General features: G+C 48.5%; 1 protein-coding gene across 1 annotated transcript in view; it reads left to right on the plus strand.

Annotated features, from left to right (window-relative positions):
* Positions 1–4,405: 4,405 nt before the first annotated feature.
* Positions 4,406–14,231, plus strand: part of LOC308464133 (kinase suppressor of Ras 1-like) — a 120,922-nt gene continuing 111,096 nt past the window's right edge. Inside the window, 1 exon segment of the mRNA XM_080983314.1 lies at positions 4,406–5,168. Within this exon segment, the coding sequence (XP_080839440.1) occupies positions 4,878–5,168 (291 nt within the window). The 5' untranslated portion in view covers positions 4,406–4,877.

The raw sequence follows: 14,231 nt of genomic DNA on the forward strand, positions 1-14,231 counted from the left end.
AGACCTGGCATCGCAGCTCCCTTGCTCCGTCAGCCTCCTCCGATCTGCCCTTTGAAGTCTTGGCAGTCGATCAAACTGACGTTCAGCAAATAAAGCCTCAAAGCCCTTTCTCACACGCTTCGCGTTGACCACCCATAACCTATTGGATAGTTTATTGCTTTATTGTTCGGCGTCCAGCACGCTTCCCCCTGCGAGCCTCTGCAGGTCGTAAAGCAATTAGCAATTAGCAAAGTTGCACAGCGGTCGTGTGTCGAAAGAGCAGTAAATCAGTCCCAAACGTTGCTTCTGTCCTAATATCTCTTTATTGGAACAAAATAGCATATTTACAATCTCCAACAGCCATCCGAGTTAAGCTGCATCTTCTTTCTCTGCTTGCAGCGTCTGAACAGACTGCTTTCGATTTCCACTCAGCTCACAGCATACAAAGCTGCTTTCGTCACGTCCTGGCTTACTTCCCTTGTAAGCCCCACCTCTCAGGCTCGAGGCATAGAAGGTTAACCCTTCACTACACCCAACAGTTCCCAGGATTCTTTGGGAGAAATGTGCTTTAAATGTGCACTGAGTGTGGATTTGCCCTGGCTGCAGGCACACTACAGTGGTACCTCGGGTTAAGAACTTAATTCGTTCTGGAGGTCCGTTCTTAACCTGAAACTGTTATTAACCTGAGGTACCACTTTGGCTAATGGGGCCTCCCTCCGCTGCCGCGCCACGATTTCTGTTCTCATCCTGAAGCAAAGTTCTTAACCCGAGGTACTATTTCTGGGTTAACGGAGTCTCTAACCTGAAGCATCTGTAACCTGAAGTGTCTGTAACCCGAGGTACTACCGTATAATTTTAAGGTACATTTGTAGCACAGTTTCTCCCTCAAAGAATTCTGGGCACTGTAGCTTGCTAAGAGTTGCTGGGAATTGTAAATTCTGCGAGGGGCAAACTAAAGTGCCCAGAATTCTTTGACAGAAAGAATGTACTTTAAAGGGCCGCAGTTCCAAATTCTGCCTAACGTTAGATCCAGGGACTTGCACAGTGCTTCAATTTCTTTCTTTCTTTTTACTGTTTCTCTCTCTCCACCCCTCACTTTTTTTAAAAAAAAAAAGGTAAATACATTGTCTGTTTGGCCTAATGTATAGCACTGCTCAGACCTTTATGGAAGACTCCATGAATTTCCCCAATCCTCTTTGAAAGCCTTTAAAATTGGTGGCACCGCTGCGTCCCGTGGGAGTGAGTTTTATCGTTTAACTATTGCACAGTGTGAACTCTTGCACTTTCTCTTCTATCAATCCTGAATTTTTTCAATCTTCAGCTTCGCTGGGCATCCAGGAGTTCTTGTCTTATGAGTGAGGAATGGAAATGTTTCTCTATCCACTGTCCCCAAGCCAACACTCAAAAGTTGCAGTCATGTGTTAAAAGTCTCTCCCTCCCTCCCTCTCTCTTTTTTTTCCTTCTGAAGGGAACAATGGCTTTCCCTGTGAGGAGAAGAGGCTCCCCACTTTGCCATCTCCTCCTCTCAGTTCTGTCTGCAAAAGGCCTGCGTTTGTCTTTTGTCTAATCCTCGTCCAAGGACCCAAAGCCTCTCTCTGACTCTTTCTCTTTTCCCGCCCCCTCCCAGCTAACACCATCTGGGCCGTTTGAGCCAAGGGGAAGAATGTGGGGATGTAGACATTCATGCTAAATTGGGGGGGGGGGGGAGAGAATGTTTAGTCAGCACATCGCTTCCTCACACGATCCTGTTCTTTCGGCACATTATCAAAGAGGACTGTGGCCTGTTTTGTGGCAAATGCTATTTATTAAGCCAAACGTTCCCAGTGGAACACAGAAATCGATGCAAACACACCCACCAGCTAGGTTTAAGGGTTTGACGGCCTCTCTGAGCTGTTGCACCATCCTGTGACTCAGAAGCCTGACCCCCTAGTCCTTAAACGCTTGCGGGTAAAGCACTCTGCCTATGCCCAGCAGCTCTCTTTAATGCTTCAGGTGCTCTACGGCTGAGCATTGGATCAGATCAAATTATATGGCTGGGAGCCATATAATGTTCCAGAGGAGGAGGGCAGATAACGTGGACAAGAAGTGCAGCTGGAAGAGGAACAAGATCAAGGAGGGGGCTGGACTAGATGGTTCTCAGGATCCCTTCTGACTGTACAATTCTATGATCCTAAGGACTCCCCCTCTGGATGTTATTGTATGACAATCGCCATCAGCTCCAGCCAGGATGTCCGGTTGCTAAGGATGGTGGAAATTGTAGTAAGCAACATCTGAGAGGCACAACATTGGCTACACCTGAGGATGGGGAGCGGGTGTGAATGCAAGGTATGTGTTTTAGCTCTGCCTATTTAGGTGTTTTGAATTATGGTGTTGGAGGAGACTCTTGAGAGTCCCATGGACTGCAAGAAGATCAAACCTCTCCATTCTGAAGGAAATCAGCCCTGAGTGCTCACTGGAAGGACAGATCCTGAAGCTGAGGCTCCAATACTTTGGCCACCTCATGAGAAGAGGAGACTCCCTGGTAAAGACCCTGATGTTGGGAAAGATGGAGGGCACAAGGAGAAGGGGACGACAGAGGACGAGATGGTTGGACAGTGTTCTCAAAGCTACCAGCATGAGTCTGACCAAACTGCGGGAGGCAGGGGAAGACAGGAGTGCCTGGCGTGCTCTGGTCCCTGGGGTCACGAAGAGTCGGACACGACTAAACGACTAAACAACAACAAATTTAGGTGTTTAGGCCCTAAGGAAATTTGGCCTATTGGGAGGGGAGAAGCTCTTACATTTAAAACATGTCTCCCTTCGCAAAAGAAATATACAGTGGTACCTCGGGTTACATACGCTTCAGGTTACAGACTCCACTAACCCAGAAATAGTACCTCGGGTTAAGAACTTTGCTTCAGGATGAGAATAGGAATTGTGCTCCGGCGGCGCGGCAGCAGCGGGAGGCCCCATTAGCTAGTGTGGTGCTTCAGGTTAAGAACAGTTTCAGGTTAAGAACGGACTTCTGGAACGAATTAAGTACTTAACCCAAGGTACCACTGTATCCTGGAAGCTGTGGTTTATTCCTACAGAGCTACAATTCCTGGTACCCTTAAAAAAAACTGCAGTTCCCAGAATTCTTTGCAGGAAGCCATGCATTTTAAATGCACAGGGCATACATTGCCCTAGAGCAGCAAAGCACATGTTCTGTACCCCCGAGGTCCCCCCACTTCCTTTCTTCCACTTGTTCCAGTGGGGGGTTCACAGCCCATGTTGACAAGAGAGCCCTCCTGCCTTATTCTGCCATGGGGCGTCCTGCCCAGCTGGGACCACAACAACACCGGGCCTCTCAGGGTGCTCAGAGGAACCCACACGACTCATGCGCTTAAGTGTTTATGTTGGCCAAAGAAGTCAGTTTATGCAAGTGCCCGCTTGAAGTGTGAAAAGGCCACTCGTCGTCTCTTTACAGAGTGTAAACACGCTGCCCTGGTGTATTTATGGAACGTGTTGGGAAGGTCATTTTTAGAAAGGCATGATGGTCCGCCTCGCAAGCGCGGCGCTCTTCAGCATTAGCCAGGAATGTCTCTGGAGTCATTCCAGAACCAGGTATAGCACCTTGAGCTCCCTGGAGGAAGAAAAGGTGGGGCGTAAATGCAATATATGAATGAATGAATGAGAAAAACCGAGGAAAAACCTAAACAGGAGGATAATTAAAATGTAATAATAAAAATAAATAATAGTAAAAATAATAAAATAAAATAATAAAAATAAATTTTAAAAAAAGCAAAACCCCATAGTGCCAAGGGATTGGACTAGATCAAGATAATAGTTCCCTTAAGAGCTGCAGTATCTCTTAGTCCTTCCTTTGCTTTGCTTAAATTTGGAGGGGTATAAAACACCTAGGCAGGAGTTCCACAGGTGGTGCATCCCAGCACCCCTCCGTACTCATGCTGCCAAACCCTGCAATCTGCTTGCCACCCAACTCCTTAATCATCAGCATCAAACGCAAAAATACCAACCCAAACTATCACTTAGCCTTTGCACAGCGCTTTCAAGGCGTCCAAAGCACTTCACACGCGTATTATCTATAGTTATAATCCTTAACAACAGCCCTGTAAGGTATGATGACACCACTAGCCCCACCCCCACCCCTTTTGCAGACAGGAAGACTGAGGTTGGAATAAAGCCATCTTCTATATAGCGAAGCTCGAAGCAGGCGTGGAATCTGAACGAGGGACTTCCTGATTCACAGCTCTTTCAGCCACTAATCTTTCTCGCAATATTAAAAGGTTTAGAATTGTTTTAAAAGCAGCAACCTCGCAGCATTGTCTTGGCTGCCGTCCTGCTTTTGCGCGAGCCTGCAAGAGCGCGAGCAGCCGGGGAAGCGCCCTCTCTCCCCGCCCTCCTCCCTCCCCTCCGGCTCCCAACCAAAACAACACCGCAGGACTACAACTCCCAGCATCCTCCTCGGCAGCCGTGACCTGGACCCCAGCTGATATTCAAAGCTGGCTGGAAAGCGAAGCTCAGAAGAGGAGAGCGCTAGTTTGCAGCGCGGCTGCTGCTGCTGCTGCTGCGACTGACCCCGCATCGCCGCCACCCACCTTCTTCTGACGCCCTTTTCTCCTCGCTCCCTAGGGAGAAATAAACTCATTTTCAATTTTTCTTTTTCTTTTTGTGGGGGAGAGATGCACTTTGGGTCCCTTTTGCACTGATTACTATAATTAAAATAATAATAATAATTAGTGCATGCAATTGGAAAGGCAATTCATTCTGCCCAACGTCGTCGGGGCTTGATCGGGCAGCGGCGGCGGAAGGTCTAGCTCCGGCCCGGCCCTCGACCCGCTTCCCCGGCCCTCGCCTGCCCTCCCTCCGAGAGTCGCCGCGCCAGCCCCCCTCCCCCGCCTCCCCGATGCCGAGGAATGGATAGAGCGTCTGCCGCGCGGAGAGGAGCCGAGAGGATGGTGGAGAAGAAAGAGTGCGCCGCGGGCCGGACGGCAGGGGCAGCGGGGGCCGGAGGAGGAGGAGGGCGCAGCGGCCGAGCCCCCCCGGACGGCCTGGCCTCCGGACGCCCCGGCCGGGCCGGCTGCGCGCTGCAGCAATGCGGGCAGCTCCAGGACCTCATCGACATCTCCCTGTCCAGCCTGCAGGGGCTCCGCACCAAATGCGCCGCTTCCAACGACCTCACCCAGCAAGAGATCCGCACTTTGGAGGTACGCGGAGGGCGCCCCCTCTTTCCGCCAAAGGGGGTTGCCTTGGTGCCAGCTCCCCAGGGGGTCCTCTACCAGCTCCTCGCTTTCCCTCCCCCTCCCCGCAGCTTCCGCGGGAATTAATTTATTTTTTGGGGGGTGGCTGGGTGCGGGTTTTGCTCGCGCGCCTTGATTTCCTCTCTCCCAGCGATATGCGCGGACAATTGTCACAAAGAATCTCTGGGTCCCTTTCCTGAGCTGGCAGCGCAATCCCCTCCCTTAGGGAGACAGCCCTCTTATTTATCCTTGTTATTGATAGATATATTGCATTTAATAATAAATAATAAGCTTCATTATTATAAATATGTATGCCGCATGCACTCTTCTTGCTGGGCACTGCGTTTATTATTATTACTAGGATTAGGTATTGCGGTTTCTTGGATTTCCCTCCTTTTTGTAATGGGACCAGCATGGCCACTTGCGATTAAAAATAAAAACAAAAATTGAAAAGCTATTCTATTTCCCCATGCATTTTCCCCCTGGTAGTGATTACTCTGGCAGAATAAAAATAATCTGTCCTCTCGGTGCAAGCCTGTATGCATGTCTGCTTGGGAGTTGGCCTCGCTGAGTTCAATGGAACTGACTCCCAGGTAAGTGTGTATCTATAATAGCAGTCCCTAAGCTTTTGGGGCTACCTACCAGGGGCATATTTTGAAACTGAGAAGACAAACCAACCTGTTGTTGGGCACCATCAAATACCCATTTCACAGGGAAAAAGCTGTACTGTATATGTTTGCAGCCTTGAGGACAGATTGCTCCTGCAGCCGTGAGATCTTTTCTTGCAGTAGTACGCTGTTTGCCAAAGAAACAGTGCCCTTCCCCTCAGTGAATGCTTTTATTTACTAAAACTGCAATGCTCTGCACGCTTACCTGGGAGTAAGCCCCATCCAACTCCTTGCGGACTTTGCTTCAGAGAAGACATGTATTGCGACTGCACGGTTAAGGATTTTATTATTGGTGGTGGTGGTTTTTTTGCTCTGACACAAAAGTCGTGCTTTACGAAACCCGTGAAAACAACAAACAAACCCCAATCTTAATCCACCAGTAATTTGCCCCGTTCCAATCAATAAAACCATAGCTGCAGGTTGGAAAAATTCACTGCCAACATCTTAAACATGCTTACAAACTTTTTTTTTTAAAAAAAGAAGAAGCAATGGTTAATTTTACAGGAAAAGGTGTGTGTCGGTGTGTGCTAACCCCACACTCAGAAAAGGAAGTGAGGTCTGCACCGTGCAGTGGGGGGGGGGCGGAGGTTGATGACTGCCTTGTTGCAACACTTGCTTTTTCAGAGGGGAGGGGCGCTGTCTGGCTGCCTTATACAATGGTGTTTGTTTAGGATTCCTTGGCCTGTCCTTCTATTCTCTTCTTTTCCTCCTCCCCCCCAGCCCACCCGACCGCCCCCTTTTTGCTGGAGAGGGCATGCAGTCTCATTTCTTGCGTAGGATTTTTCTTTTGGGGGTGGTGGTGAAGGGAAACATGGAGAGAGAGAGACAGAGAACCTGCTCCCCTTTTAGCTGCCATCATGCATTTTTTCCATTCAGCGACGTTCCAGAGAAAGGACAGAATGATATGTCCTATGGATGTGCGTTGAATGCAAGCAACCTGTCTCTCAAGCCGTGTGTCTTTTAGTAAAGTAAAGCCACCCCTTCTGCACATGGCCCCTACCCAGGCAAAGTAGCAAAGCTTACCTACCCTGCCCCCTGGCCTGGAATTTGGCAACACAGCTGGAGATAGTGGCTACATTGCAGGGGTCCCTCCCGCCTGTACAATTCTATGATTCCACACACATACCATACATTTAAAGCGCATTCCCCCTGTAAAGGGGGCTTTTGCGTCTAGCGTCCCACCCTGCGAAGAATCCTGAGAACTGCGGCTTACTCCCACAGAGCTACAGTTCCCAGAACCCAGAACAAACCCCAGTTCCCAGGATTCTCTGAGAGGCGTGGGTGCTTTTTAAATATAATGGTGCGTATGTAAGCCACTTTGCCCGGTAATCTTGGGTGGTATTTAATTTCTGCTGAACTAGCTATGGAACGCAACGGTACGACCGCTTCATCTTTGGATTAAAAAAGATAAAATAAACGGCTCATTTCAGGTAGAAGTCTCTGGGGGCACTGGAGTCATTTTAGCCTCTGGACTTTAATGGGCCTATGGGGTGGGGACTCATAATGTGGCAACCGGCTCTGCTTCATTTCGGTTTCCTTCAAAACGTGGCAAGCCTGTCCTGCTGCATTTTGGGGGAGGCTCCTGTTCAATCTGTTGCGTGGCCCCCCCCCTCGACTTCTCAAAGCAGGGATGGCACTGCTGAACTGAGGGCGGAGGGCAAACCTTGCTCTCCTGCCCCAAATGGAGCAGATTGGAGAGAGTGCCTTGAAGTAGCTCTGCAGCTGTGTTGGAGGGCTAGCAGCTGCCTCTTGCCAACTCAGACCATTGAGCCTATCTCAGCTTAGTATGTTTTGCACTGACTAGCAGAGGCTCTCCAGTGTTTCAGACCAGCAGACTTCCCCAGCTCTGCTGAGCTATGGCTCTTCCATGCAAGATGGATTTGCCCTGTCTGGTAATATCTGGAAGCAACTGTGTGCGTTCTCAGGTGGCTTCATTGCTATTGGCGAATTCCTTAACTTGGTTTTTTGGGGAGCGGGGCTTATAATCCATGCCTGCTATCAGCGATAGAAATTAGCCAGGCGCATTTGCGAATTGTGCAGATCCAATAATGACCATGTGAAGATTTGTGGGTGACAGGTTCGTGACCGGGGAAAGCAAAATGTCACTTAGAGAAGGATCTGTTCTGAAATAATTTTCATTGAAGTTTGAATATGGTTTTTCCCCCCTGAATGGTTTTCTTTGATGTTTAAGGCGTTGCAAACCGCTTTGAGATTTGTTATTTAAAATATAAAGTAGTATAGAAATGGACTGAATAGTAATAATAATAATGATAAATCCCATCGGGGGGAAAAGGTGCCTTGACATTCTGTTGTGGCGACTGTAACCTAGCTTCAAGGTGCCATTTCGCAATTTGCTTATACAGTGGTACCTCGGGTTACATACGCTTTAGGTTACAGATTCCGCTAACCCAGAAATAGTACCTTGGGTTAAGAACTTTGCTTCAGGATGAGAACAGAAATTGTGCGGCAGTGGCAGTGGGAGGCCCCATTAGCTAAAGTGGTACCTCAGGTTAAGAACAGTTTCAGGTTAAGAACGGACCTCCAGAACGAATTTAGTTCTTAACCCGAGGTACCACTGTATAGCTGCGTTTCTAATACGGCCCAATATGGCATTTAGCCTTAAGAGGGTGTGCATATTTTCTAGTAACACAGGGATGGGGATCCTGTGACTCTTCAGATGCTCCAACCCTGCTGAGCCCCAGCAAACATGGCCAATGGTCAGGGATGATGGGAGTTGTAGTCCAACATCTGGCGTGCATCACGCTGGCTATCCCCATAGTAACAGCTGCTTCTGTGGGGAGCATGTTCCCCTCCAGATATTGCTGGACTAGGAACTCCCATCATTCCTCCCCATTGCCATTCTGGGCTGTGGTTGATAGGAGTTTTATCAACATCTGGAGGGCCAAAGGGTCTCCACCCCTGTTTATTATGGATCAACATCCCCTCCACTGATACCCTTTGATTGTGTACTTTCTTTGGATTCCAAAGCTATGAGGCCTAGTTAATTCCAGGAATTCCATCAATATGAGGCCCAGATTTGGGGGGCGGGCTTGGATTAGATGCCTTGCAGTTTCCCCACTTTCTCCCCCCTATTGCTGCTGCTACTGCTGCCCAGACACTTGCCTTCTTTCCTTGAGCACAATCCAGAGGCAAATAGAGAAATCTGTTTCATAACCTCACTCTGGGCCCTTGCTCCCTTGCTGAAAGAGGAAAGGCAGACAGGCAGCCATAGCAAGTCAGAGGAGGAGCAAGATGGCGGAAGAGGCTCCAGAAGCTGGCAATGGCAGTGCAGGCCTCAGCGAGTGCCCAACACTGCTTATTCTTTGTGCTGGCTGTGGTGGAGCCAATTAGATTAATTCCCCACCAGGGAATATAGAATTGGAGGGTGGTAGCTAACTCATTGCTTGGAGCTTGTTTTTACATGTTTGATTCTTCTGAATTTCTGTTTTCCTAGAATTGTAGAGTTGGAAGGGGCCAACCCCTACAATGCAGGAATCTTTTGCCCAACATGGGATTCAAACCCACGACCCTGAGATTAAGCGTCTCATGCTCTCCCCATTGAGCTATCCCAGAAAATTTTCATTCGCCTTGATATATTTATTTTGCAAATACAGTGGTACCTCCAGTTACGAACTTTCAGTGGTACCTCGGGTTACATACGCTTCAGGTTACAGACTCCGCTAACCCAGAAATATTACCTCAGGTTAAGAACTTTGCTTCAGGATGAGAACAGAAATCGTGCTCCAGCGGCGCAGCGGCAGCAGGAAGCCCCATTAGCTAAAGTGGTGCTTCAGGTTAAGAACAGTTTCAGGTTAAGAACAGACCTCTGGAACGAATTAAGTACGTAACCAGAGGTACCACTGTAATTCGTTCCGGTGGTCAGTTCTTAACCCGAAACCGTTCTTAACCTGAGGCGCGCTTTTGCTAATGGGGCCTCCTGCTGCCACTGTGCCGCCACCGTGCGACTTCCGCTCACTACCAGGAGCAACTACTTCCGGGTTAGCGAAGCTCGTTACCCGAAGCATTTGTAAGTTGGACGGTACGTAACTTGAGGTTCCACTGTGAATACTGTAAGAAAACCTCTAAAATCATTTGCAAAAATAGATGCATGGTTTGTTTTTGTTTCTTTAAATATTGCTGTTCTGCTGCTTTGAGCTTACACTTTAAGGATATATTGTTTGCTTTTAGAGTGCACGCCACATAGAGGGTTTTTTTTGGGAAATATTCCGTGATATATAAATGCTTTTAAACAAACAAATGCATAAGTAAGGTTGGAGACTGAGCGCCTGGTGACCCACGAGGCTGTCGGGTGCAGGGCTGGGTCTGTGAGCACTCCTGCCTCTTGCATTTCCTGGCTCCCCTGTGACCCGACTGTTTACTACCATTTTTCCATCCCTTTCCCCCTGTGTGTCTCTGGCAACGGAGGATAACAACTGAGTGAATCTGATGAAACCAGACTCCTAGCCCGTGAAATCTTACGCCTTACGTTTTTGGCTTTCAGAACTTCAGGTGCCGCCTTATAATACCGAGCCAGACTGTCGGTTCATTTAGCTCAGTATTGTCTGCACTGGCTTGCAGCAGCACTCCCAAGATTACAGGCAGGGAGTCTCTCCCAGGCCACCTTGGAAGATGCCATTGGACATTGAACCAGGGTCCTTTCTCAGGCAAGGCAGATACTGTACCCACTGAGCCACCTCCCCTTCCCTTTGACCTTTTCAAGCTCTTCGTGGCTTAGGGCCGGAATGGGGGAACCCATTGTGACCTGACTGGGGCTGATGGGGGCTGTAGTTCCAAACAGTGTTAGAAACTTAGATATATAAGCTAGGCACCAAACGGTTCCTTTAACCAGGGTTACGGTCTCCAAAATGGAATGTGTGGTTGCCATTTTGGGGCCAGATGGCTCGAAAGTCGTCTTTTTCAATACGACTTTTTGGTTCCTGAAATTCATTACCATCGTGCAGATAAAATATAACAGAATTCGACAAGATGTGTTGTTAGTGTGTGAAAATGGGCAAATTCTGGGCATGCACCTCCAGATGGTGGAGACGGTCAGGTGCCATCCTGGTGCCTGGGTGACTTCACTTGGTCGCAAATGGACGATAGCCAGGTGCAAAATGTTCCTGGCGAATTTCGAACGCTGGTTCCAAATATCTGGAGGGCATCAGGGTGAGCTAAAATATGGCCTACGTATCTATTGGTAAAAAGCTGTGTGTTTTATGTAAAGATCTCACCTAGAGCCAGTTTAGATTTCATGAGCCTTTTGATAAAGTCCCAGGTCATTAGTTCCTAACTTATATAGGACTTTTCTATATGTAGATAGAAACAAGAGGGACTCTGGCCACTAGAGTTTATCCCCTATAGTATTGTTGCTGTGATGCTGTCGCTCACATTCTGTCCGCCATATGTAAAAATGTAACTGGATTTCCCATGGCTGCTCTTCTCAAAAGGACCACAAAAAGGTTTCGCGGGAGAACGACAACAAGGACGATTCAGTCAGCTGGTAATTCAGGTATATCAGAGTGGATTTCAGGGGGTTAGACTAGATGACCCTCGTGGTCCCTTCCTATGTGGTGCATGGAACTGGCTCTCCTGCAGGAGGCAATGACAGCCGCCATCTTGGATGGCCTTAAAAGAGGATTAGATGAATTCATGGAGGATAACGCTACCAGTGGCTACCAGCCATGAGGGCTATGTCAAAAGGCAGCTTGCCTTTTCAGGCCATTTTTGCCCTCTCTGGGCTCTTTCAAGGCTGTTTTTGCCCTTTTGGAAGTCACTTCCGGGTTCAGCCCAGTCGTGCGTCAGTTGGTCGTCGCCTGTACTGAGGGGCACAGCAGGAACTGTAGGCTGGTTGGAGGTTTCCCAGACGTGGCTGCCATCGTTGGATAAGCCTGGGGAACAGTGGGGAGGTGAAAACAGGCATCTGTGGGGTCTGCCAGGGCCCTGGGCCCCAGAAGCTGTTACAGGTTCAAATGGCCTCTTACTGGTGCATTGATGGGGGTTTGTGTGGGACCACCACACACGGAAACAACGAACCAGACTTTTCCAGTTGCCCCCTGCCCTCCCGTTGAAGGTTTCTTGCAAGTTGGGGCCGAGAACCTTTCGTTTGGGCTGGTTGGTTGATCTGGGATAACCAACACTTCCTGGTTTCCTCTTCCAAGTTGTTCCTGCGAATTATGAGGTTTGCGGCTTTTTGCTGGGGCAGATGATTTTTTGTCGTGAACTGTGCCTAGTTAGGTGGTGAAAGCTGCTTGGAGCGGTGGCTGGGAACTGGGATGCTCCAAGAACGGGGTCCTCGCTGCGGGATCACATTCATCCAGTGCTATACCAGCTGCACTGGTTCCCGGTGGAGTACAGGATCAGGTTTAAGGTGCTGGTTGTAACCTTTAAAGCCCTATATGGCATAGGACCCTCGTACCTATGGGACCGCCCCTCCTGGTATGTCCCATGGAGGACCTTACGGTCTTCAGACAAAAACGTCTTGGAGATCCCGGGCCACAGAGAGGTTAGGCTGGCCTCAACCAGAGCCAGGGCTTTTTCGGCTGTGGCTCCGATCTGGTGGAACGCTCTGTCACAAGAGACTAGGGCCCTGCGGGACTTGACATCTTTCCACAGAGCCTGCAAGACAGAGCTGTTCCACCAGGCCTTTGGCCAAGGCACAGCCTGATCCCCTCCTTTGGTAATTCTTCACAGAACTCTAGCCCAGTGGTTGCCATCAATTTGATTTGAACTGATTTTATAATGAATTGATTTTAGAATGCTGTATTATTTTACTGTTGTTAGCCACTCTGAGCCCGACTTTGGCTGGGGAGGGCGGGATATAAATAAATTATTATTATTATTATTAACAACAAAGCACCAGCCTCGTCCTCAAATGCCTTGTTTGCATCTTGGAGGATGTGCATGGTGGGCGGTTTATGAAAGAGGCAGAATCAAATGGTAGAAAGAAGCCTTGGCTGGCTTGGCAGCTTCTAGGGCTCCGTTGGAGGAATTTAAAAGCATGCGAGGGCATCCTGGCACACGGGGGTGCGTGCGAATGAGGCTAGAGAGAAATGCCAAATTGATTTATAACCCTACCTTTTCTTCTGAGGAGCTGAGGGCAGCATGCACCGTTCTCCTCTCCTCTCCCTTTTATCCTCACAACAACCCTGTGAGGTAAGTTAGACTGAGAGGGAGTTGATTGCCCAGGGTCACATACAATGAGCTTAATGGCTGATTTAAACCCCGGCCTCCCAGGTCTTAGTCCAACACTCTGACCACTAGGCCACCACATTGGCTTCTCTCCCCTAGAAATTTCTTCCTCTTAGAGCAGCCACCCCCAAACTCGTCCCTCCAGATGTTTTGGGACTACAACTCCCATCATCCCTACCTAGCAGGACCATTGGTCAGGGATGATGGGAATTGTAGTCCCAAAACTTCTGGAGGGCCTAGTTTGGGGATGCCTGTCTTAGAGGAACATCACAACATCCAGGGCCCTCTCCTGCCAGTCTGTAGCCTGGAGTGTTACACCCCAAAGAAAAGATTGATTCAGCTATACATGCCTCCCCCCCGACTTCTGCCCTAGTTATTTACCGTATTTTTTGCTCTATAAGACTCACTTTCCCCCCCAAAAAAGTAAGGGGAAATGTGTGTGCGTCTTATGGAGCGAATGCAGGCTGCACAGCTATCCCAGAAGCCAGAACAGCAAGAGGGATTGCTGCTTTCACTGCGCAGCGATCCCTCTTGCTGTTCTGGCTTCTGAGATTCAGAATATTTTTTCTTGTTTTCCTCCTCCAAAAACTAGGTGCGTCTTGTGGTCTGGTGCGTCTTATAGAGCGAAAAATACGGTACTTTTAATTTATACATATTTGTATTTGCCGCTTTCCCCCCCAGCAAACCACATATCCTCCAGATCCTATATAATATTTTTCCTAGGCTTTTCCTAACCCACAAGATTGGACTCTGTTATTTCTGAATCCCTGTTTTCTGAACTGATAAATGATTAAAAAATAATAATTCTGTGATTCCAGGTACACTCAAGGAAATGAATGGCTCTAACTCAGCAATGCCTATTAGGTTCAATGGGTATACAGTGGTACCTCGGGTTAAGTACTTAATTTGTTCTGGAGGTCCGTTCTTAACCTGAAACTGTTCTTAACCTGAAGCACCACTTTAGCTAATGGGGCCTCCTGCTGCTGCTGCGCCACCGGAACACGGTTTCTGTTCTTATCCTGAAGGAAAGTTCTTAACCTGAAGCACTATTTCTGGGTTAGCAGAGTCTGTACCCTGAAGTGTCTGTAACCTGAGGTACCACTGTATTGTGAGAAGAGCTAAATGTGGTTATAACCCATTGTGTTTTGTTTGTTTGGCTGCATCTTTGTATACA

The sequence above is a fragment of the Podarcis pityusensis genome (genome assembly GCF_964106645.2).
Source record: "Podarcis pityusensis genome assembly, chromosome: 15".
Lineage (NCBI taxonomy): Eukaryota > Metazoa > Chordata > Lepidosauria > Squamata > Lacertidae > Podarcis > Podarcis pityusensis.